At 36.7% G+C, this 27,725-nt stretch overlaps 1 protein-coding gene across 5 annotated transcripts in view; it reads left to right on the forward strand.

Moving 5' to 3' along the window:
* LOC122358235 (A disintegrin and metalloproteinase with thrombospondin motifs 2) overlaps window positions 1-27,725 on the forward strand; it is a 105,673-nt gene that overhangs the window by 56,118 nt on the left and 21,830 nt on the right. For all 5 annotated transcript variants that reach the window (XM_043258021.1, XM_043258023.1, XM_043258022.1 and 2 more), the window contains exons 4-5: window positions 17,972-18,171; window positions 26,218-26,301. In XM_043258021.1, the coding sequence (XP_043113956.1) occupies window positions 17,972-18,171; window positions 26,218-26,301 (284 nt within the window). The remainder of the gene's footprint in view (window positions 1-17,971; window positions 18,172-26,217; window positions 26,302-27,725) is intronic.

The raw sequence follows: 27,725 nt of genomic DNA on the forward strand, positions 1-27,725 counted from the left end.
CAGTATTATAAGCTTCTGTGAGGAATATATGAACGTTTCAGAATGTCAGTTTTGATCACATACATATGGAAAAAATACTTTTCATTTTGATTGAACTGTGCATTTAAATGTGATAAATGCACGCTTCAACATGTAATCAAAGTCTGTCGCTACAGTTCGCTCAGACCACCTTGACCAAACAAAGTACCTAGTGTTATATTCTCTTTGGAAGTTTTTATTCTCCATCGCAGCTTTGCAAAAACATAAAGACACCCTGAAGTTGTCAGTTGCTAGAAGAGAGTAATGGGGCATAATAGACACCTCACCTCGCTATATCAGTGTTATGAAGAGAAAGAGAGAAGGCTGTCTCCTTTAAGTGTTTTTGGCAGCTTAACTGATAGTAATGAAACATAACAGCCTGCTATAATAACTGTCACTATTACTTAGTGGGCCTCTGAAGGGAGTAAAAAAAAAAAATAGGCTCAGACGGAAACTCCAATCTGTGCTGTACATAATTCCCATATAAGGTTGTCTGTGTGAGGGAAAGAAGTCAAACTTTGACATGATAATAGCTTAGTAATGCAAGCTTGTCGTACTGTGTCTTTAAGCTAACGCTTCTTAAGGGAATTGTAGAAAACTGTTATAGCTGGATATGATGCTGTCAGCGAATGATATACAGGAAACTGTATATCATTTATGTAAGTGAAGATAGCAAAATAAAATGGACTCTGACAAAAATGTGATTTGACACTTTGACCTTACCAGGTCAAATGTTACATGCCAGTCTTTTAAAGTTATCTGACATTATCAAGATGAATTTGTTCTGACACAGTTTAGCTCTGGGTTTTTGACATACTTTATTATTCTAAACTATAGCAAATCAACTGTGAAAATGTGAGAAATGTTGAAGGTGTCTGAATAAATTTTGGATTGATTGCATATACATAATTAAATATTATTATTTATTATATACAAAATTCTAGAAATCTACATTTAGTAAACAATTGCCAAAATATTAATTGCAGCCAAAATAACGGTTTTGTTTACAAAATATAAAAGTGTATATTGTGTTTATTTAGTATGTATATATAAATATAAGCACATGCATGTACATATAAATATATTTATATAGAAGCTAAAATATAACGATATAATTAGCTAAATGTGTAAATGTAAATATTTTCAAAATGTGTGACAATTTTCAACTATGTGTATATTTATATATATTATATAATAAATATACACAATACACATATATAATATAAACAAAGACCTTTATTTTGAATGCGATTAATTGCGATTAATTTAGTAAATATATAAAACATTCACATGCAATCTTTTGACTTCTAAAACGATTAGTGTGACTGCTCACCAACATTGAGCTGTTTTTTTGTTCCTCTGGTGCCCTACTGGTTTTTTAATACTGTAAACAGTTACATTCTGCTTGTGAACATCTTGGCAGGCAATGGCAATGAAAATTGATGATGATCTTTTCAGCAGGATTATTGGGAAAAAAAAAAGATAACCCCACAGAGAACGGGTTTGTTCATATGTTCGCTATACTCCTAATCATCTCACGCTCGTAGCTTACATTTTATAGGTGTCACGTCTTCCGGACTGATTCTGAACCCTTGAATACTGACAAGCGTCCGCAGAAGATGGAGTGTGTATCGCTGACATCTCTCCGTTGAGCTGAGAAAATCCCCAATCCCAGCAACAGCACTGCTTTCCTCTCCATCCTGCTGTTGTTGCTTGTGCAAAAGAGGTATTGGAAAGCCTCTAGTCTTTTGGGTGAAGTTGCGTGTGGTAAACAAGTCAGCAAGTAAACGTTACTTTGAATGCTAAATAAACGCTGCTTTCGTAAATACAGCTTTTTAGGAATAGCAAGTGACTGCAGCATTTTAATTCTTGGAGTCTGGATGATTACACGTTTTGTTTTGAACAACAGTGATGACTTGGTAATAATCTAATGTAAACATACAGCTTGGGCAGATGGGGTGTCACAGTGACTCCTTCAAAAATTGCAGTTTTGGCATCTTTCTTGGCATGTGTCTGCGCTCCTGAGGAGCCCTGCCCTTGTAGTGCTGCTCATGCTCCAAACCTCTGCCCAGTGACTTTGAGCCTGCTGGGCAATAGACCGCTGCGTCTGGCATCAAATATGGCCGAGATGTGGCTTCCATGAATTTGCAACAATTTCAGCTCACTGCACATTCTGTGCATTGTAAATCATCTATCCATCCATCCATGTTCCGTTGCATTCACCTGTCTGTCTGCTTGCCCATCTGTCCAACTTTCCATTTATCTCTCTATATATGTTCATTCCTGAAAATCAGCAATAAAAAATTATTTTACTATCAATTTAGAGAGTTTAAATGGCAGGAAAGCGTTTGAAACGGAGAGCCCTCGTTTAGAGAATCTCAGTTTAAATTCTTGTTGCGTTTAAACTGTAATCCAGCCAGCGTGGGCTGATGTGGGCGTTTACATGTCGTGTGCGTCTCACTTGGACGATTGTAATAACAAAAGCAGAAATAGCTTGTGGGCGTGGTCACATTAAAAATAATTAGATCTGACAAAGAAACGACATGGTGTTGGTTTCATACTGATAACTTAAGAGTATTAATTAAGAGAAGACATATCAAGCTTTCTAGATATATCACTCATGAGTCATGTAAGTTCATTTTATTGACACATTTCAAACTGAACATCACGGAGTCCGAGACGGACGAGAATGCATATTTTGTTGATATTGTGAATGCATATACATAAAAATAGACCTTTCACAGATTAGATTTGTATATTGCTTTTATCTGTACATTTTAAACTGAAAATGTAATTTAAGTACTTTTTGGCAATATCAGGAGAAGATGCCCCAAAATGCGTATATATGCGTTTGTCAAGCCCAGGGGGTTAAAGACATTGGTTGCACACAATTGTAATGATTACTTTGAGAAAACAAACCGATTGACCTGTGCACTTAGCGAAAATTAATCTGCTTTTAAACAAATCCACTCAGTGTTCAGGTTTCTTCAATGCTTTTGAAACTCTGCCAAGTCAGTTAATAATGGATAATGGATCATTTCAAAGTTAAACGAACTCTCCAAAGACCAGGATCTATCTGCTGATAAAAATATTAATTATACACAACAAACATACATGCTAGAATTTGTGGTTTATGTGGACTCTCCATAGGTGTAAGGTTTTTTTTACTGTACAAACTGTATGTGTTATTGCCCTACACCAACCCTAAACCTACCCTTACAAGCATTTTCAGATTTTCAAAATAACATAATTTAGTATGTTTTTTAAACCTTTTATTTGGGGTCCATTGGAATTGTCCTCACAAACCATCTTTAAATTGTAATACCCATGTAATGAAACATCCATAAACCACAATTCACCCTGACAGTGGCCATAAAAAGGATGGTCTTTGTCCATGTTTACACTATAAGATTTGTGTCAGATTTACCCAGCCAAGGGATATAAAAGAACAACTATTTGGCAAATAAACAAAAACTCACTCACAGTGTCTCTCTCGCAACCACGTGTTGTCTTAACACTGCCAAGTGCAGTTTACCTGATGCTCAGAGAGGAGTTGAAATGACCTCAGCTATGTGTTTGTGTCTGTACTTGTGAGGATAATGTGGGGGATGTCAACAGACATTTCCTTTAGGCAATTCGGATAAGGTTTTGATGCTGTATATGAAAGGGCATAGATAAAGAAACCCTGCAATGCTCACATAGTTTGGTCTGGAACACTGTTAACACAGACAGGTGAAGTGAAAATAATATATATATATATATATATATATATATATATATATATATATATATATATATATACACACACACACACACACACACACACATATATATATATATATATATATATATATATATATATATATATATATATATATATATATATATATATATATATATATATATATTTAAGTACTATTGGTACAACATGTTTATTGTTTCAGTCATTTTAGGTCTGCTGAACACATCTTAATAGTGAGAGATGCAGGTCAATTTATAACTAAGCTAGATTGATCAAGCTGTACAGTCTCGTTTGGTCTATTAGTGCAATTACTTTGTGTGCAAGAATCACCTGCTCATATCCAGCATCTGCAAACAGACAAATAAGAGAGGTGCTAGTGCATGTGAAAGGTGATGTGGTGTCACATTTAAATAAATGAAATATTGATGCCATCAGTCAATTCAAATTCACCATCAGGGATCTTGGGAACACATTAGAGTGCTGCTAATAAGATCATTTCCATTTAATGCCGTCACTCAAAAGAACAAGGGCAGTCCTTGGTCTCTTGTGATTGGATAATAGACGGGATAACTAGGGCAGTTACCGTGCTATGATTTGAGCGCATTCTTTGCAAAAAGGGAATATTATTAACAGTAGAAGTCAGGTGGCCGGTATGTATAATTTTAGTTATGGTATCGGAATGTTTCATCCAGCCTTGAAATTGATCCAGGGACTTAAAAACTTTTCTAAACAAACTCACAACCTTTTTGTTTTCTTAAAAAGGGTTTGTGCCACCCGTCATAACCTTTTGGTGCAGTTTTTTTCAGCCGCATGCACTTCAGTGCTATGGTTACTGTCCCATGACAGTCTTGATCTTTACCAAGGGTCTTTACTTTGCAAATTACAACACATTTTAGTGTTAACAACTCTTATGGAGGACAAAGAGACAGTATGTGACGGAGGAACAAGAGCATATTTTATGCAAGAGTCGAGTGCAAAGTGCACCGTGACCCTGAAACAGCATTAAACTGCAGCTCCATGCTGATTACCTCCCTTCCTCGCTGTCTCAAACACGCAAGCAACAATAAATCACCCCCCTCAGCAGCTAAGCTAACTCAGAGCCGCCCGGGCTCTGTCTCTACAGCAGTATTAGCCCATTGGTAATTGAAGCACTTCTACTGAATTCACTACATTAAACTTTCTTGGTTTTTGGCCTCCCAACTGTTTGGCAGCGGCTTATTGAGTGAAGCCATTGCCTTGTTAGCACTATTAGCGAGAAGATGATTTCTAGTTAGCCAAGTGGACATGTTTGCAGCTTTTCTAATTACTTGAAAATGATTCTGGCTTTGATGTGAAAGGGAAGACAGGGAAAAGTCATGCTTTAAGATGGTTCTAAACATTTCAGAATTTTTTTTGGTCTGAGTAACGATAATGTAATTAAAATTCTAACAGCAACATACGCAAACAGCATATGCTGGTAAATGTTGTTTTCATGACCTGGTTAAGAACTGTTCATGAGCTGGTTTAAGATAGATCAAACCAGCTTCTCAGAACCTGCTTAAGAACAGCACATAACCAGCTTAAACCAGCTCATGACCAGCTAAGGACCATCTTAAACTAGATCAAACCAGCAGCCAAAAACATACCTAACCCACGATATGCTGGATTTTTTCAACAAGGTAAGCAAAGGCTCTCGATCTTGTTTGAAACTTTCATTAGTTTATGTATTTCATTTTAATGAATTAATTTAAATAGATCAGGTTATGATAACCCTTCATTTCTGGGACTTTCCTCCTCAGATTCCAAAACATGACTTGAACTGAAGCCAGTACAGATTTTTTTCCAATCTCAGTGGCCTCTAAAAGTACCTAAAGGTAGTACAATGACAATGGTAGTACGTTGTTTATGTTGTGATATTTGGAGTTAGGTCACTTTTGACATTATTAATGCATAATAATCTGTATCGCAAAATCCTCACGTTTTTGAAATTTAATCAAGTATACCAAGAATCAAACCTGAAACCTTGAGGAAACAGTGAGGATTGTTGACCATGAGGCATCCACCCCGTCTGAGTAGATGTTTTCTATAATAAATAAGTGCAGGTAAAAGTATAATTCACACCTGGAATTTCAAGTATATTCAAACTGAGCGTATGGACAGTGTTTTTAGGATTTTACATTATCATAATTTATACAAAGCGAGGTGCTTGAAAAATAAGTGAGGTACTCATATAGACAGCACAAGATGCATGTTTTGCTCAAGGTGCTTTTTTTTTTTTTTTGCCCCTTTGTACATCAAATCAGTCGTTACATGTAGCAGCTGTCAGAGTTGCTCATGGTTTTTCGGCGCACAGCACAGGTTATTTTTAATGAACATATGAGATTACCAGCTGTGAAAATCAGAGAGCCATCAACACTTCAGTGCGAGTCACAGTGTTATTTTAAGGGGTCTAGTTTTCATGTCTGTAATCACAGCACAGTTTCACCCAAGGCATGGTGTCGAATCCATTAGCGTCGGTTACAACTGCTAGGTGTGGACGTTGACTGTGTTGAATGGTGTTTGTGTGTGTTGTGTTGGCCACACTGGTGGCAATAGTGAGCAAACCTTCCTAAAACAAAGCTAGAGTTTTCACCGCTGTGAGAACGGCACAGTGTTTTTCTTAGCCACTGCTTCAGCACGTCTCTTGCTTCCTCAGTTAGTGTCACCTTTTCTTCACATTGACCCACAGCATCGATGTCTGGCACATTATTCCTGTTGAATGATGTACATTTGGCCTACAGATCCTCCCTCATCACACACGCACACACTGCAGCTGTTTGCAGACCAATCAGTAACCCTGTCATTATTAATGAGAGAAAATGATGGCATCAATTTTTAAACAGTATTACTTGCAAGATGGCCGCAATGTCCTCTTCTGTACCTGTGTGTCTGCGTGTTTGTTTAAATGTGCATCCGTAATTTAATAGAAAATCTTTAAAATGTAATTCATAACGTATAAATAAGCCACGAGTTCAGTTCAGCGCGTTAGTTGTTACTTTGGGATAGTTTTTACATTTGGGTGCTATGACAACTAGTGATAAGGACTGTAAATAATTCATGCAGTTTAATTAATGAGTCTTTTAGCCAGGTTATTCACCTTAATTTTTATAGTACTTTATAGAATAGAAATAGTTTCTAATCAGCTTCATAGCATTAAACAGGGAAGTAACAGAATCAGTGATGCAAACCTTACATAAGTCCAAATTCTTTAAATGAACTAAGTCTGAATCCAACTTCTAATCAGTTCAGTGTTGATTAATTTATTTTTTTCATTTTTCCCCTTTATTTTTGTTTATTAAAGTAGAACTGGTTCTGCCTAAGAACTGATTCTCGTTGCTCAAATCTAGAGTGACAAGCCTCGCTGATGCACATTGTGTGTATTGAATTAGTTCAGAGTGTGCTGTCAGGTATCTTGTGATGCTTGCATTTGTGTTTCTTGATTATGCCACGAGCATGTGCTCCATAAATCACAGCGTCTCACACACACACACACACATTTAGAGATTAAAAGGCCTCAAGGGCTCCGGGCACACACTCGCACATGCACACACACACACACACATGTTCACATGCAGAGACCAAAAGGCAATTTTCACCAGCATCGTAGTGAGACCCACTTCATTAAAATTGGATAGAGAATGGCGGACCAACGCCTTCAGAACAAGAGGAGCGAGAAGGTGAGGGAAAAGGAGAGGAAAGAACGGAATCTGATTTCCCAGCCTCCTCTTTCTTTACACCCTTCCCCTGCCATCCGTACCGTTCTGTCAAGAATAGCAGGGGAAAAGGAAGCTATCTCATTACTTGACGTTCCTAGGGCTATGTGCTTTGGCTTCTGGGTTGGAGCTTGAGAGCTTGAATTAGCACATGCTCGCTGCGTGGCTGGTTTAATTGCGTAGCTTGTGTGGCAACAGAGGAAACGTGCCGTATTGTCAGAACAAACGCTCAGGCCGTGTGGTTGCTGTCACCGTCTGCTGCACTTTGCTGCATTGCTGCTTTTGTTGTGCTGTGTTTAATGAACTCATTTGGGGCATGCACTTCGTGTAGACCTTCACAAACCGCTTTAGTGCTTGACCTGACTGCGCTATGTGAGACAAGGGGATCGGCCATTTAAGGTTTTCTAATTCTGTTGACAGTGGGACTGTGAGATTATTCTCTCACAACAAAGGACTGTGTTTGAAGGAAATATAATGAGCTCTCGATACCTGAAGTAGGAATGTAAATAGAGGGGTTATGTAATAGTGTGTTTGTTTTTTCAAGGAAGAGTTCAGCCAAAAATGAAAATGCATTATTTACTCACCCTAATGATGTTTCAAAGCCATATGGTGTTATATATAATTTAAAGTCTTTGATTAAAAAAAGATTTATATGCCCACCAAGGCTGCATTTATTTGATCAAATATAAAATAGAAAACAAAAATGTTGAGGGGTATATATCTTATGGGTATATATGCGTGCATGTATAAAAAGTGGATGCCAAAATTATTAGAAAGTTTTTTTGGTAACATTTTTTTAAGGCCTCTTAACTAATTGCTTATTAGCATGCATATCACTAGAATATTAGCTATTTAAGCACATATGCTATATAAATAAAAACACTAAACAAATATTAATGTCTTATTCTACATCCCCATTTCTACCCAACAGCTAACGTACTTAGCAAATTAGGAATTTATTGAGGAAAAAGTCTTAGTGTTACTTCTGTCTTTTGCTGTAGTGCGCCAGTAGAAAATATCGGTTTAATGCTTCAAGAAACCTATCTAGAAATTAGTTTAATCTATCTACACATATACACACACACACACACGCCAACTTGTTATATTTTGCCTTTTTTTAAAGTAAAATCATACCTTTGCTATATAACTTGCTGTATAACTGAGGCTTCATAATATATGTTTACAAAGTGCATGTGTTAGCCACTCTCATGCACAAGCTTTGCTGAATGAACCTTCACAATGAGTGATGATTCACTACTCATACACTACTCTTCCTTTGGACTGTTACAAAGTAGGTTACAGAGATGAGAGAACGGTGACCCCTGCCTCAGTATTACAGTGACACGTGAACCTATCCTGTAGTTTTCTTGACAAAGTAATTCGATTTGTTTACTGTCTAATGCTGTTACGGCTTGATCATTAATTTATCACAGGTTTTAAGTGAAACTCTCTGTCTCTCGCTGATCTGTGCCGTGCTGGATTAGAGGACATTACCTGTGCAGCGAAACAAGGAGAATTAAATAACACTCAGTGTTGTGTTCAGATTGGAAATGGGAAAAAAATAACCCTCTTTGAAGACTGTTATTGAATTTCATCAGAGAAAGATAAGCCCCAACATTTCCCCTGTCTGTTTCCCCTCAGTACACATTCAGTGCTGACTCTGTCCAAACAATATTACTGTCCGGTGTATAGCATATCCATTTGTGCTGCTGCTTTTATAAATGCACACACAAATTTGATTGAGTGAAATTATTACTCTGCATACGATATTCAGTTTCTTGTTGCACCCTATGCACGTTAAAATATTTTTATGAATTTCATAGCTTTGAAATTGGGCTATATGAGACATTGTCTCTGAATAATCTCTTTAATAATAATCTGTTATGATAGCTTTTAATGAAAGCCGTTTAGTAAACTTGCCCATTTGTTTTTGGTGCCGCATTCATATATAAGTTGGGTTGCAGTTGCATGCATGAATAGGCACAGTTATTAGAGATGAAAGTAAACATTGTGCCTGAAAATCCGATTCTCTCCAAGGATTCAGAGAAATGGCAGTCCAGATTTATTCAGCCAGTGCCATGGGAATGACACGCACCGGACATCTGCTCTGGTGCGGCAATCCGCCACAGATAATCCCATTAAAATTGCAGTTTATTAAAATGGGAAAACACAAGAAGGGATACTTTTCTTTGCTGCTGGAGGAATATAGAGTTACAGAGAGATGAGTGTATTGATTAATGATGTAGCTTGCCAGTGGGATCACATGAAGGGACAATATTGCATGGTAGCATTACACGCTGAATAGTGCGCATTAAAAAGTAGAAAATTTACTGTAAAATTGTTAAAAGAGTAATATTATGCAGCCAACAGGTAATCCAGTGATTGTTTCGCACTGTGTTGAGTATATTTTGATTCATAAACCTGTGTACCAGTAAAATGATTTATTATGAAGAATTATACTTCATAATCCTGGCTTAAATGTTTAGCTTTTTTTTTTCTTTAGTGTCACTAATTTATGCCACAGTGATCTGTGGCTATTGGAGAGGCAGATTTTAAGTGAACAAATGGGTATCTTTATTTAAAAAGAACCTGTCATTTTTCTATAGGTATGCTCAATTAAAGTATATAACTGGCTGATGAATTTCCATAAATCATATCTGATATATATCCACATTCCCTGTGGGAACTTCTGCCCGGGATCATTTGCATACATATTGTCTCACACCTTTTGTTTTTCTCCACCTCCTCAAGACCTTTTCTACAATCTTTTTGCAGTCGAGATGGCTGTAGCCTATGTGACAGCTAGCTGAAATAATTTCATCTTGAAATCAAACCGCTGAAATATATCATCAAATCGTATTGCATCAGTCAGTATCTGATGTTATTGAACACGCATGTAAAGATGAGCTTGAACTTGCTCTGCAGTTAATGTGTCTAAATTAACTTTTAGTAGAGAACATTTTAGCATCTAAATGTATATTTGGTCTTTTAGAAAATGGACTATATACGGTATAAGTCAGAAGGCGGCAGAGGGCTGTAGTACATCCCTTATCACCGTAACATGATGACTAGTGCCATTTCTCACCTGCTGTTCACTGACATTGATCCTGCTTCCTCTAATGGCACATATTTGCTCTAAAGCGGAGAGCTTTGAGAAATGTTTTTATTTCCCTAGAGATAAAGGTCAGGGACAAAAGACATACACAGATCCCAGTTAAAATCAGTTAGAATTCACACTTTTAACACTGCCTGAGAAATCGTGAAGATTTGAGTAAATGGGTTGCTAAAATACCATTTTACTGAGGCAAAGGGTTCTGTTGAAGATACGTTTTTGTATCCCAGAGGGTTGCATTATATTTTTTTCTTTTCTTTCAAGTATTCAAAAGTCTCTTTGAGCTTGTCGTTGGCTGGACCTTTAGAAGACAGTGACCGCATGTTATTAAGTGTTTATGGATTCAAAGAACAGCGTGACATGAATATAGTAATCAGTACTTTGGTACTTTTATCAAAATACCATTGCATACTACCTAATTTCATTACTTTATCATAAAGCATTTAAATCAAGTGACATCAGACGAGAGTTTTGAAATGCTGAGCCCATCCAGACAGAAAAGTTTATTTAAAAAAACTCAACAAATGTTCAAAATCACCCTGTAGTGCTCAAAATTGTGAATATGAATGGGAATACACTTTAGAGATATTTAACTTATAAGAATTTCGAGGGGTGCCAATGACAGTGCCCAGTGTGTATTAAAAAAAAAACCTTTTATTTCATAATGATATTTCCCCCCCATTTTAAATTCTTATTATCCAATGAAAGGTTATATTTTTGTGATTGTTTTTTAAAATAAAAGATCAAAAGGATTAACATATTTACCAAAGGTGCTAATATTAGTGAGCACCACTGTATATTTAAGAAAAATAAATAGAAAAGTAAATATATTTTTTTATAAAATAAATTATATATGTACATGTAAATAAATGTAGATATTTTTGAAATATATACTGTATGTGTGTGTCTTTATATAGAAAGTACATAAATGTAAACACACACATATATAATGTTCACAAAAAACTTTACATTACATTGTTGTACATTGCTGTACATTATTGTAGTTCCTCGCCTCATTTTCTACAAAGCCCCTCCTTCTGACAAAGTACAGTCTGCTCTGATTGGCCAGCTGACCCAATGCACAGTGATTGGCGGAACATCACAAGCACGCGTCAGAAATGTAACACCCCTTTCCATAATCGCAAGCTTTAACTTTAAAAATGAATGTAAAAACAGTTAATAATGTCCTTAGATTTACCATCACTTCAAGCCGAAAGGGGAACAGAGTCACGTGACAAGCCACGATTAAGAAAGCTGACTCCATTGTGATGTCACTGTCTAATACTTAAACTTAAACATACTTCCAGTTGCTGAATCAGAAGCGCCAGTCTGTCAGAGCAAAGTCAGAATTCACCTATTTTTTTAGAAATAGCCTTTGCACAGCCAGCCTTGTTCTCTCCTAGGTTAACAGAACTGACTTCTATTTAGGCTGTGCTGTTCTGTTGTGAGTAATCTCAATGATTCCTAACCGCGTCTTCTTTGGGAAAGCCAAATAAAGTCTTTGTTTGACTGTTTGGGCAGCATTATGCAAATATTACCACATTGTGACGTTTTAAAAGAGGCGTTTTAACCCGTTCTGGCTCGGCCTTCTCTTTTAGATAGAATAAATCCTTTTTTGGGAGACTTTGTGCTTTGTAACTCTGCGGATCTTATGTACGCACAAACAGCTGCACAGCACACAGAAAAATATAGAAAAATAGAAACTGCATCACATCTGAAAGGTATGTGTGAATGTAATGGAGAATAAACCTCTTGGATGCAAACTATAGTTCTAGCAAATGCTTGACTCAACAAATAATGGAGCCTCAGAGAACATCCATGGCTGTTGGCCATGTTTCTAGCTGATAACAGGAGCAGCTGTCTTCTAGGATCTCCGTGAGCCAGAATAAGTTTGTAAGAGGCACCTGTACAGTTTCAGCGCTGTCTATTCTTGCAGCCTCTTGTTGTATCTGCGTTGAGAGAATGAGACACTTGCCATGTCAACACCTTTAGAGGTCAGTGTGGCCTTGTCTGTTGCTTCTACTCATCTGTCACTGTTCTGGGTCTCATCCGCTGACCTCTGTGGCCCACATGCATGGACAGTGACACAGCCAGGTCAGTTTTTAATTTTAAACTTAAAAGGGTAAAGTTGACCCAGAAATTAGCACGCTGTCATCTTTTTCTCACCAGCATGTCATTCCAAGCCTGTATGACTTGCTTTGTAATGTTTCTAAGATTTGCTTTCTAAATCTTATTAGCATTTTTCAAAATATATTTTATGTTTCACTTATTAAAGTATACATGCAGGGTTGTAATGAATTTTAATTTTTCACATGAAGTATCCATCTAAATGGCTGCTTTTATTTAGGAGATTGCAGGTTAAGAGCGCTTTAGAGATTTTGGTTTCACTTTATTTTGATGCTAAATTTGCACCTACATGTTAATCAAAATAAAGTGTTACAGAGATTTTCAATTAGAAATCATGGTATTGTTTTAAAATTAGAAATAGTCTAATAAGACTGTAGTAATAGTCTCGTATTACTGTGAGAGGTATTGATTCACTGCTGTATAGCAATACAGTGAACGTTTTTTTTTTTTTATGCAGAATGGGTGTACACTTACAAGAAAGTACTCCCCATTTCAGAAGAAAAAAACTTGATTGTCTCGATTGTTTCTCCTATAGATAGCAGTGCTATCTGCTGCAAGTGAAATTAGATCAAATTGAAATTTTTTGCTCATTGCAAGTCTCCTGCTTGCGAATTTTCTTGAAATGTCATGCCTTTTTAAAAGAGATCTCATTAGTCTCTCAAATGGTTTTTAGATACAAGTGTCAGTATGACCTCAGACGTTTCCCATTAAATTCAAGGCTAAATTATCTCAGCTATACCACAGCCGCTAAAATATAAAGCACCAAAGATTACTGCAGGTTAACAACTGTGTCTGTTTAAACATTCTGAGGAATTTTAGGAGACAGATATGAGACAAAGTAGATACTTGATAAAACCGTTTTGTGAAAACTACATTAAGACTCCCGAACTATAAAAGAGAAAAAAGGATCTTTTCATGATATAGTGATTATTTAATCGCTAAATCACATTAATTACATTATTCATGTTTTTTTGTGTGTACCCCCATTTCAGTTAGACATCTGATCACAGTCTTGCACACATTTGGGTTCTCTGTGTGTAAACAACTATCCCCAAACTCAGCCTCCCAGCATTAAACAGAGAGGGTGGGGGAAACGAACAATGTAAAGCTGACCTGTGAGAGAGCAGGCGTCTGCTGCAGAGACGCTGAGGAGGAGGTGGAGGAGGACCCCTCCCATCTTGCCATGAGTGGGTGGATTTCTCTGTTTATCTTTAAAGATCTGGCAGTGACAAAAAAGGCTGAAAACTGTCTTTTTTCCTTTTCTTGTATTTCATAAGAGGCTCTCTTATGGCATTCTTATGAAATCAATCCCTTGTGTAGATAGCCAGAGTTTAATGTGTGAATTGCTGGATGGCTTGATATAGCCCAGTGGAGCATTTCTCCCATGGTGCTTTGCTGTTGCTTGTACATGTCTGACTTCGAGGACAGTCGTCTATTAAGAATGTGGAACACTAAAAAACAGATATTCCACATTTGATAAATCAGTGTCTCCCGTCTAATAAAACCATGTTTAATTAGATTTTACCCGGGTTTTATTTTTTTAAATTTATTAAAGTAATTAAATTAAATGTACTGAAATAAATTTCCTGTATCTATAGATCATTAAATGTGTGTGTGTGTGTGTGTGTGTGTGTGTGTGTGTGTGTGTGTGTGTGTGTGTGTGTGTATAAATATATATATAAGATATTATCGTATATCAGTATATTTAATTGAGCTTTACTTTTTGTAACATATTTATGCATGTTTCTTTAATATAAGTTATAATAAATATTGTATACATTACTTGGGGCAGGGTGAAATGACACAGATTACCAATATAGATTAAAAAAAGATGTTGACCTCTATTCTACAGTAACATTGCCAGTTTACTTACCACGTAGTAAACATTAGTGCATTGTTGGCATTAATATAGAGCTTAATCAAATGGCATACTTTATTACTGCTGGAGATGATTTAGTTACTGATATCGTTACCAGCTCTCAATGGCCTGGTCCTAAAGGCTTAATTTGATCTTGGCTTTTACAACACACCATTAAAGATTAAAAGGCAGAAAGAGCATTAGTTGAGCACTGGCTGTTAGAAAATGTGTGTAGCTGGATCAGATTTCCCTAAGGTTGCGATACCCTTCCTCAAGAACACAGAAAGGCTCGCTTGTACATCTGCTGCATGTACACACTTTCTCACACTCTAATTAAAAACACTGTCTGACATCACCGGCGCACAGCCAATGCACAAGCTGTTTGCACGCAGAACGTCTACAGGACATTATTATACTTTTGCTACATATGGGACAATATTCTGTCACATGTGCAATGACTTAGAAGTCACTGTTTCTGTTGATGTTTAAGGGGAATTGTTTTATCATGTGGAATCATCATAGCTACAGTTTATATCGCTGAGGCTGTTTTGTGACATTGTCATATTCCAGTGTCTGTTTTGATTGGACAGGCATCAATTAATCCAGCTTCTGTTATTGTGCAAGGCTTCATTGTCTTCTTACAGCCCATTCCACCCCAGTGCTGTTCGTTTGCTCTTTTTGAACAAAAAAGTCAGTTTTGCCATACGCCTAATTTTCAATTAAAATTTGCTGTGCCAGATTTCAGAGGTTATAAATGACTAGTGATCATAAATAAACAAGTATTTTTTAAATATGTATACAAGATTTTTTTTTACTTTATTTCCTATTTTGTATTATTTTATATATATATATATATATATATATATATATATATATATATATATATATTTTTTTTTTTTTTTTTTTTTTTAAATATATTATATGTTTACTGCCCATTTTGACTTATATTTTGACAATTTTGTATTTAATAAATCAGACTGCTTTTATCTTTTGTTTTATATTTTAGCCCGTTGTATTATATTGTAGTGAATATTTAGAACTTTTTATATGTCATATTTTGACGATTTATTATATGTGGACTTATGATTGTGTTCAACTTTAGAACACGTGCTCTGACAATGAGGACTTAACTAGATAATTAACAGACACACACCTGGAACTCAATGAAACTCTAATGACATGGACATACACATGCAGCAAAACACAGGGAGTATGTTGATTTTTCTAGTTCATTGCATTGTTTTAGGGTTAATGTAAATACTCAGAAATTACCCAAACATTTTCATTTTCATTTATGTTTTTAGTTTTACACTGCCGGTTTATGATTATTTTTTGCAAACGAAAGTAGTAGCATTTAAATGTTTACTTTACAAGACTGCATATCGGCCTATCAGTATTGTAAATGTTCTAAGATTAAGATCTACAAGTTCTTGCAACACTTTTTCCATCAATACAAATTTTTAGATCATTTGTGCTTGGCTGTGTGTGCACATTTCTATGTGTGCATGTGTCAGCGGACGCGTCTTACACCAAACTCTCGTTCTGTCTCAGTGCTCTTGCAGTTTGGCGGCCCGACGACCCATAAATCTGTCACTCATGGAGATGAGCGTGTGATAGTTTGAGATGTTAGAAACCATGTGAAATGACCTACTGTGAGTTCAGTACTTACATCACAACTGCTGTACATGATATCAATCTCTTCAAATGTTCTGAGCGCCTTTCCCTCTCTCGTTCCTGCGTTTCTTCCATCTTTCTCTCGCTCATAGGTTCTCTTGACATTTGCAAAGGTTGAAAGACAAAGTAGCTTTGTGTCCTGATAAGGGCGAGGACTCCTCAGCCTGAATGTGAATGTTCTCTCATGAGATCAGAATGGAGCTGGGTGTATTTGACAGGCAGGGTGATGGGTCAAGTTTTAGAGGATCACAGAATAGCAGAAAAAGACAGATGTCATAGAAGGAGGTTAGTCGTCACAGTAGGGCAGAACTGGGGGTGTGGTGTGGTGGGGGGGTACTCCCTTAAGGAAAACTGTATTCTTTCTTTTCCTCAAAGAAAAGAAATGATGATGAATATAAAAACTGCCTGCTTTTTATAGTTTTTTTTATGCTGCATTATGTTTGTGTGATCAAAAATACAGTAAAATAGTAATAGTGTGAATTATTATTTCAATAAAAAAGAAAATCAAACTTTAAAAAAAATTGATTTCTCAATTATGATTTATTTTTTTATTTATTTTTTGTTCAGTTGCTTTCAGAAATCGTTCAATATGCCGAATTGCTTCAGCATTATACATGCATTTAAACTTTTGATTAGTTTAATGCATTCCTTGCTGCATAAAATGAAAGAAATATATATTTAAAAAATCTTAGTAGATTTAGTAAAAAAAAAAAAAAAAAAAAAAAAAGCTAGTATTTTACACTTTTTCTTATTAGCTTCTGGTGTTAACAGGTTCTGAGGTGACCCTCAGATCATCATCAGCTTTAAAAAGAGTATACTATACCTGATGCAGGTATTACTACAGAATTGGTACTATTATTAACTATTAACTGAGAATTTGCTGATTATTGATATTTTAAGGTTAAGTTCAGTTTAGGTATGGGGATCAAATGGTCATGCAGAATAAGGCATTAATATGTTCCTAATAAATATGCTAGTAATATCCATGGTAACAAGCAGTAAATAGTTAGAAATGGTCCTTAAAATAAAGTGTTACCACAAAATTCTAATGTTTATGCAGAATACTGTGCATAATAAAAGACGTGAGCCAAGAGCGTGTTAATTGCTTTTGTTGTACTGTAGAAGCTTTCTTTCAATTTTTCAATTTTGTAAATCTGCTGACACAGGCTGCGATATTATGAACACCTGCTGGTGAGAGGACGTTTACAACCCTACAAAATCCTTCATGATAATAAACACCAACACCAAAAAAACCTCTGACACTTTTCTTTTTGGTTTATTGGGAATTTTCTGTGCTTGTCTTCTTGCCTCTCTAGCCCTGTAATATGTTACTGACTCTCAGCATTAAGATGATGAATATTGTTCTTACTCTCGGATTATCATCCAATAAGAAAGTGACTGGTGAGCTAATATTAGTCTGCACAGAGCGTTGGTTTACCCATGAGCAGGTTGCCTAGGAAACGTTACATAATTGGAGCATAGAAGATGCCCCCAGCTGATTGGGTGATGGAGACAAGGTGATAGATCTTCCTCAATGTGTTCTCTCCTCCGTGTTCCATCTATCCTCCTGGAGAGGAAATGACCTCATGACACCACGTATAGTGGCTAGTGGTTTGATAGGTTTCTGTCGCTCAAAAGAAAAAAGGAAGCACTAATTTTTTCACATTGCTGTGATGAATTATTAGTTCTGTTACTGTGTTTCTTTATAGGTGCTGATATGGGCGGACTGCTGGACCTTGAGACTCTGTATCAGGGTGTTGAACGCAGCATTAACCAGACCCGACGAGCCCGCAGACAGCTGCCGGAACGAATCTACAACATTGAGGTTTTGCTGGGGGTGGACGACTCCGTGGTGCAGTTTCACGGGCAGCAGAAAGTGGAGAAGTACCTTCTCACTCTTATGAACATCGTAAGTGTGCTCGAGCCACCCACGCTGCCTGTTGTGTTTGGGTTACCCTTGAGAAAAATCAAAGAACGATAGAAACTACTCTGTCAACAGCGCAGCAGTTCTACGGGCGTAAGACAGCATTGTAATAAACAACTGAGATGAAGCTGGCTGGTGCTGAAGCATTAGAGACACGGTGTTGACACCAGAGATACTAGTGTTTATAGCATTTATATTCAATCCTGCAGTGTTTTCAAAACATTTTAAGTAGGGCTGTCAAATCTATCTATCTATCTATCTATCTATCTATCTATCTATCTATCTATCTATCTATCTATCTATCTATCTATCTATCTATCTATCTATCTATCTATCTTTTAATGATTTTTTTTGTCCCACAAAAGATTTTGATGTTTGACTTTGTCAGTCCAACGTTAAAGGATTGCTTTAATATTTTGATCCAATTTGTTTATAAGTTGAATTGATTTCTGATTCATTGTAATTGCATTACAAATCACGCGAAACTATTCTAAATACTGCTGTCTAAAAATTATTAAGTTTTCCTTAAAAAATAGTATCAGAAATGACTGTTAATCACAATTCAGATGATTAATAACCCTAGCTATAAGTATTGTTAAGCTGCACTTGTGAGTATTCAGGAACTGTTTTTTTTTTATATTTGAAGTATTTGAATTAGTATTTGAAAACATTACACACAAAGACTTAATGTACTGTTAGCTCTCATTAGTGACAGTCCGCTGGCTTAGTTTATGCAATTTGTCTGTATTTTGAGAGAAGAGAAAGATGTCAAGCTCAGGTAAAGCTGGACGCTGGAGTGGTTTTGCGTCATGTGGTCCAGGGTGATGGTAAGCCGGAGGAAAATATGCTTCAGGACAAAACAGCTCCCATCTGCGCCTTGCTATGTGTCCTTTAATCTCCACAAATTAAACCTACGCAATGACAAAGAGCAAGAGAGAGAGAGAGAGAGAGAGATCAGCTAGCCAACAGACAGAGAAAAAAAAAAAATCACAAGCTGGCCAGATATTATATCATCAGTAATAGTCAATGATGTGAGGTAAAATCAGACACATATTAGATCAGTTCTGCAGTCATTTTTCTACATCATGGATCAAGATGAAATGTGATGGGATGAAAAAGGCCAGAGAAAAATGTATTATAACCTCACCATTTCTCTATATTGCATATTTTCTCCAGTTATCACGAGTCCCCGAACAATTTCTGCAGCTGTGCCACTGCCATCTCCTTTTCCTCTCCTCTCATTCTCATCCTAGGGGGTGTTTCAAACACTGCATTCTGAATAAATGACAGGAAAACAGATAAACAGAAATATATAAATAACATCGCGTCTCCTTTCTCTCCCACGCGTTGAGTTCTTGCCGCTTTCTTCTTGAAAGTTTACTTTGCTCACTTTTGGAAGGCATGTCTCTCTCGCTCTCCGGGAGTCAAGGAGAGAAAAGAGAGAGACATAAAGCAGGTTTTTGCCCTTTTTTCCTCCAACTATTTTCCCTGAATTCTCCTCTTTTAGTGTTTGTTGCACATAAGGGCTGCGTGTGATGATGTGTTATGCGTAGCGCCTGAGTTTGTTGTTTTGTTGCGTTGGTTTTGTGTGTGTTAAGCGTGTGTGTGTGCGTAAATGTCACTGCTCTGTTGCCGTGTTTGCTCTGAGTGAAAAAATCCCTCTGCAGTCTTTCATTCATGCTCTCCTGGTCAGTGGCTGGTCTCTCTCAATGATCCAGTAGGAGAAGAGAGTGGGAGCCGTCTGTCTGTCTGCCTGAAAAGGGATCCGTCTATGGGACTGTATGTGGGTGGCAGGGTTGAGCGCCATTCATAACTGAATTTAGAATGCCTTTTAAATTCTTGAATGTGAATTGGATTGGAACTGAAGTGTCAAAATTGAAATACAACATAATTCCAGAAACATTCAATGGTTTTAGTAGTTAATGTTCAAAACATATAGGAATGCAAATTTAATTTAGATAGCTTGCATTTATTATTTTAATTACTAATATTATTACAAATAAGACCCAATTAGTTCAAATTCCAGCTCGTGAATGGAATAGAAGACAGTTCTTAAATTCTCAATTCATACAGACCCTATTAGAAATACTGTTTAAATTCTCTCCCTTATCTGAATGGGTTTGTTAAAAAGTATTGTAAAAATGTACATTTTATTAAATAAGCAGTATTTCCCCACTGAAGTAGATTTTTAGGGGCATTTTGTACCTTTTATAAAGGCATAGTTTTCTTTAACCATATAAAAAAGACTTGCAATACAATTGCAACATAAACTAATAAATGTTTTATTTATTTACTTTATATTTATTATTTATTGGAGTCAGCATTTTCAAATGATTTAACTCTTTTCATAATTAAAAAATGCTACACAGTCAGTGATGCTTGTATATTAAGGCATTTTAAATGAATAGCTACTCATTTATTTTCACATTATGTAGCATTTTTGTCACGGTTCATATCTAATTTCAGTCTGTTCGATACGTTAATCTCCGCGTGGGAGTTTTTGTATTTGTGAATGGGATTCCTGTTTGTTCTGGAGAACTGGTCCAGTGACTCACTCTGCCCTCAATTTATAGAACAGAGTGAAACAATTCTTTAAAATGCACTAAAATTGATTGGCTTTACTTCATAGGTCCATGGGAAATGATGAGGAATCGATGCGTCAGACAGGGATCAAAAGATCTGGAGACTTCTTGACTTACGCCCACCCTTTCCAATCCACCAATCAGCCGTCCTTCACCTTTATTCCGCCCCTTTAAGACTGGCTCTTTCAGTTGCAGTTGAAATAATGGACCGGTATTTAATGCGGAAGCTATTTGTGGGAGAGTTTGTTGTTGTTGATTGTAATTCTAGATTCATGTTGTGGAATTTCTCAGAACATGCTCATCTAAGATTGCCTTTAACTCAAGACTGTAAGTACCACATCAGATCCGCAACACACCACCACCACAGCCCCTCGACAGTGCCCACAGGCTCTTAATGCTTGTACTCAGACTCATTTCATGTATTTGCATGAGCGACCACAGCGCAGCTAGCCTGTGTAATAGAGCTGAGACCTTTGTGTGTAGCATTAATTGTGTGAATTGAAAGTCGACAATATTAATTGCTTCCCTCTATATTAGTCGCTCCTCAGGAGTAAACAAGACGTGCAGGCGGGCGGACCATTATGTAATCAGCTCTTCATAGACACGTTGTTCTGGCCCTCAAATGTCAGACAGGTAATAATGGTCCAAAATGTCAAGTGAAAATGGCAGAGATTCAGTAATGAGTCTGAGCAAATACTGTCCACCAGTGCGTACCTTCATATCTCTGAGCATTCCTGTACATTACAGAAGAATGAAGGGGAGATCAGCCAGCCAAGAGCCCGATGGGATTTGTATACTCGTTTACTTTCCTCTCCCAGACTGAAACAGGACGATGATGATTCAGCATAATATGTATGTGGGATGCAAGGTAAAAATCAGCGTTGTATAGGGAATGAAATGCTTGCTCGGGGGTGTTTTGTCCAACTCATTTTTGACTGTAGATCAAAGCATTATTATTATTATTATGTTTTTTTTTGTTACTTTAATATCTCTTTCATACTTCCACTTTTTAAAGAAGTAGTTGAAAGAAAAAATGCACTTCTTAATAAAGAAGCAAATCAGTGTTGGCCCAAATGGCATCATGGGCAGTGCACCGACATATAGCGCCATTGCTCTTTGGGCGTCCCAATTCTTCTTTCTCCCACTTCATGTCTTATATACTGTACTATTCTAATAAAAGGCAAAAGCAACAAATATATATGTGCGTGTGTATATATATATATATATATATATATATATATATATATATATATATATATATATATATATATATGGTGGCATGGTATGCACATTAAACCATACGGTTCACGGAGGGAAATTCCAAATGGAAGTGATCATCCCTATTCACCTAGACTGGGAACTTTGGAGTAAACAGGGCACATGCGAGCCATTATTTAGTCGTTTGGAATGCACTTGGCAAAGGGACATACATCATTTTCTCATTATCTCCAGCTGGGATGTTTCGGTGACAATGCAGCACGGTGTCCGTCAGCAGATGTTTCTGTTTTAATGTCATAAATGTCTTTTTATTTTTGTTAGCATAACTGTTGCAAATTAACATATATTTTTGTATACTTTTTAAAGTTTGTTGCATAGATAATATGCATACAACATTTTAAAACATAGAATGTATATTTTTTCTGCTGGGCTGACAGACACCGTCTTGCATTATCATGGGAACATCCCAGTTGAAGATAATGAGGAAGTTACATCTCTCCCTTTGCCAAGTGCATTCCAATCGACTAAATAATGAATGTCACGCATATGCCCTGTTCACTCCAAAGTTCCCACTCCAAGGGGATAGGGATTATCCCTTCTATTTGGAATTTGCAGTTGGATGCGGTCACCGTGTCACTCCTAATAAATATATTGTAGATATAGATTGGCAAGAGGTAACTGATGTACAGTAGTTCATTTTGAGGCGTTTAATTGTTGAAGCTTACCCTTACCTCATTGGTAATCACAATATTCGCAGATCTAACTAGTTCTCATCTCAGGCTCAGACCCGCTCTGCTTTCACTCCTTTAACTTACAGTCAGTAGCAAACACTACAAAATAGCAAGTGGCAGTGAGGAGCAAATCTGTGAGTGTAATCCTATAATTACTATTACTAAAGTTTTCACTTGTTGTAGTTTGTTGCGATCTCATAAAGATACATTAAAATCAATAAACCTCTATACACTGCACAATGAATCTCTTATTTGCATTGCGTCTAAACTTTGTGTATAGTGTAGAACTCAGCACTAGGTGTTTTCAGAAGTGAGTGGATATGAGACGGTCTTTGGTACATTGCCGTTTTAAGGAGAAAAGCTTTTGCTGTGGTGTTGACTGATGAATTTGCACATGGTCTGTCTTTAAGCATATTTAAAGCAGCAGACAGACATGTAAACACTAGGCTGACAAATGTTAAAAACTTGTTTTTCACCACAGGGGGTCTTTAACAGGTTAATGTTAAAACACCAAAATGCCTGATTAAGGAAACACTTTGGATCGTAAATCCCTTTTATTGAAGTTCTTTTAACAGTTTGGCAGAGCCAGATGATAAACAGGGCTGATAAGATAAAAGTTGGCCACTTTTAAATGGCTTCTTTTCATGCCTCTTTCACACATTTGATTTGGGAATGTTTTCATTTCATGTGCTAATATGCTAATATTTCTCAATGTCAACCCATTTTTTTTCCCTCCTCACTCAATCAATAGTCACACACTCACACATACTGTAGACTTTTTTTCTCTCCTCTAACCCTATCTTTCTATCTGCCCCCTCTGCTATTTTCTTCACTCTCCTCTCTTTCCTCTAAAGCAGTGAAGCCACAATGCTAGCCCCTGCTGCATTATTAATGGGATATTAATGATTTTCTGACTTGCCGACCTCTAGGTCTCCATTAGTTACCTGTAGGCTGATGAAACCCAGTGCTCCTGAACAAGGCCAGCAACCAGGGCAGTACTAATGAGACCTACACTCTCACGATCATTAACATAGAGAGCAATGGGTGGGAGGGGGCTATAGGGTTTTTTGTTCTGTAGGAGGTTGAGGAAGAACCCTATTGGTCTTCCCGAAGACTTGTGACTCCAATATTAGAATATCTATCCAGTGTTGCTTGTGATAAGAGAATCCAAAATAAAAGTTTTTGTTTACATAGTATATGTGTGTGTACTTTATCAGGTATACAGTATATACACACACATGCATCTATACATTTAAGAAAAATATATGTTTATACATTAAATATATTTATATATCATTTATATGAATATAAATATATACATGCAAATATTTTCAAAAGATATGCTGTGTGTGTTTTTATATATATAAAAAATATACATGGTACACACATAATTGTTTACATAATATATATTATGTAAACGAAAACCTATTTTGGATGCGATTAATTGCAATTAATTGGATAATTATTTTGATATAATATATTTAATAACATTTAATATATAAACGTAAAGTATTTTTCTAAATTAAATACATGTATGTGTGTGTATTTATATATGCATAATATACACATTACACACATATATGTAAACAAAACTTTTTTTTTTATCACTACTTTTTAAATAATACATTGGTCACACTTTATTTAGGGCCATTTCTCACTATTAACTAACTATTAACTACTTTTGTCTCAATAAACTCCTAATTTACTGCTTATTTATAGTTAGTAAGTTACTAAATTTAGGTATGGGATATGATTACAGGATCTAAAATATGCAGAATATTGTGATTTACGCATTATGTGGTTTATAAGTACTAATAAACAACCAATACTGTATGTTAGTAATATGCCTGCTAAGCAACTAGTTATTAGTGAAAAGTAGACCTTAAAATAAAGTGTTGCTAAAATTTATGAACGAACATTTAGAAATTACAAATTTTATCCTTCTTACAGTACAATATACATGCTGTATTGTTCAGCCCCAGTGTATACTGTAGTAATAAGAGAGAAATAAACTTTTGCTGCCCGCCATGTCTTTTTTGTTTTTTTTTTTTTCTTTGAAGTGAAGCCTGGAAACAAGGCAGTAGTCATATCCCATCATGCACTGCTTCTTCTAATGCAGAGACCTGAGGTGTTGCACAGTGTGTGTTCCGTATGAAAGTCGTGTCTCAGTTTAACGATCATTAACGTTCAGAACACTGGAGTCATGGTCACCTGGAAGTCATCTATGCTTTTACCAGTCATCTGTATTAATGCGGTTACTAAGGCAACCGAGCCTAAGAGCTGCACTCTTTAGAATTTCTCAAGAAATCTTGGCGAATGCTACGGAAAAGGCCTATACACTAGTTTGAAAGATAAGATTTTGGCAGATACAGACACATATACTGGTTTAAAACTGAAAGGGAGTGGATAATGAATTCAGTAAAGTTGTGAACTGTAAAAACAAAGTCTGCAGAACAGACAGCGCAACCAAAAAAAATATTCCAACAGTCAAAAGGAATGACAGCAAGCGGAGAGGGAATGGCAGGAATACAGACGCGCAGAAAGAGAGAGAAACCCGGCCCCACCCCACTCTGAAGTTTGCCGGTTGCACGGCAACCAGTGAATCGTACATAAAAAAGAGCAGGTGAGCCGGTGCAGAGACACATTGGTTTTAGAAAGCACGTTGTATAATCCTTTCCCATCGCTTTCCTTCTTCCTTGCCGCCCCCTTTTAAGCCCCTTTCTTCTTGTCTGTCTTCGTCTCTTATTCTCGCTCCCCCTCCTGCAGTCTGTCCATCAGAAATCTCATTATTGTTGGCTGTGTATACATCTCGGTGTCTCATTAGCAGGCTTCCAGAGCGGCAGAGGACACCATGTCTGAACTTCTGTACCAATTTGTCTGCCTCTGTCTCCCTCTCTGTCTGGGAACAGCGTTTCCCACAGTGCATTAGGCCCATCCTTCTGCAAACTGAATAAGTAAAGATGGCTGAGGCGCGGGGTGAGAAGTCAAACTGCAGAATCATGGGAAATGAAAAAGGCTCTCCTAAACATTATTGGGTGCAGCTTTGCAGGTGTCTATGTGTTGCTGTGTGTGTGTGTGTGTGTGTGTGTGTGTGTGTTAAGCTTTGCTGTAAGTACAGCAGCTTCATAGAAAAAAAAATATAGTTTATATATGTAGTTCATATATGGATTATATAGATACATTATTAAAAATTACTAATTTTAATTCATAATATAATTAATATATTACTTGCACAACAAAACATAATACTGAAACATGTCTAAAAGGCAGACTGGAACATTGAATCTGTAGAAGATATCCACAGTGTGAAGTCTAGGATATCATAATTCTCACTTGGAGCACTTTAGTTTGACCTCTGTTACATGAGTTTCAAAAAAGCAAACATAATTTTCCTTTAATGGAATGTATTCTAAAACGAAGCTTTTTGGTATTACAGTATCTGCCTGTGTCAATATAAAGGTCTTGGTGTTGGATCTAACACTGCTTTTTTCTCTTCACAGGTGAACGAGATCTATCATGACCATTCTCTTGGTGCACGAATAAACGTGGTGCTAGTTCGGATTGTTTTGGTCGATGCCAGAAAAGTAAGAAGCATTATACTGACATCATGCATCAAATATCAGGTCAAGTTAAAATAAATAAGCATTTTTGTTTTGTTTTCATGCTGAGTTTAATCCAATCATATATCTAGTTATATTGGTAAGTTTATATAATGGTTTATAGTCATATCAAATGTTAAATACATTATCATTTTTTGAAATACGTCACAGACAAATATTTGTAAATGATTTGAAGGCTAGAGGTGTTGTAAACGTGCTGTATTAGTTTCAACATTTTTGAGGAGTCCCACACATTACAGTGCGGCTTAACCAGTGGTTTGAGTTTAGAATTTGGGCTGTCTGTTTTTTATTTGTATGCATTTTTTGTTCAATGGAAGCCGAATGGTGTGATTGTAATACTTGTATGGTGCTGCTAGTAGCACAGAAATTATACACCTCTTCATAGTTGAGGTTTCATCTGAGACTTCATGTTCAGACTTAGTCTTCACTGTGAGCGAGCACTGATGTAACCGAAAAAAACCCATTTTTTTCTTTTTATGCAAATCCCCAAATGATCCATTTCGCTGTCTGTAGCCGTTTAGCACTTTGCAGCTCTGTATCATGACAGTTTGACATATTGCATCAGTGGCAAACATATATAAGATACACACTCCGTTCTTCCCTTTCTTCCACCTTCTGTCTCACACTCACACCTACAGAGACACGTAAACACACTGCTAGCTTAGCTTACATGCGCATCTTTTTCCCACCCCCTTCTGCTGGGTGCTCACCATGGCCTAGGGCCTGTTATTCCACCGGACTGAGCAAACGGGAACTAAAAGCATAGAGTTCCCATGGGAGTCTTTTCAAAGTCGCACGCCTTCACAGTTCAACACCAAAGCACACAGAGTGCTGATGTTATGCAATTGCCTTCCCAATACCCCCCCCCACCCCAACACATAAACACGCACACACCAGCACCTCCCCTGTGGGACCAAGCAAAGGATTCTGGGAAGAAGAATCAAGAATGCTAGATAAACAATCAATGATGACCCTCCCTCATTCATAAACACGCAGCTCCACACAAATGCTGTTCTTCCTGTAACTGGAGATCAGGGAGAGGCTGATCTCAGATCAGGTAGCCTGTCTCAAATGTGGTTGACCTGATAGTGACCACAGATCTATGTTCAGCTTTCATCTGACACAGTTACTCACTAAGAAAATCCTGTATCTTTTTAATATCTCACGTAGACCGAAATGAGGATAAATTAATAGTAATAATGTGCATTACATATGCATTAGTTATTCGTTTTCATTTATTGTTTTTGCAGGTTACATTTATGCCAGTAGGTGGTGGAAAGCGACTGTCTTTATGAGTGACTAACTGAATAACTAATTTAAAAGCCATTAATTAAAATATCTTATTCATTCCTATTAAAGTGCAATTTTGAAGGTTCCTAATATTGCTT

Source organism: Puntigrus tetrazona, chromosome 14 (genome assembly GCF_018831695.1).
Source record: "Puntigrus tetrazona isolate hp1 chromosome 14, ASM1883169v1, whole genome shotgun sequence".
Lineage (NCBI taxonomy): Eukaryota > Metazoa > Chordata > Actinopteri > Cypriniformes > Cyprinidae > Puntigrus > Puntigrus tetrazona.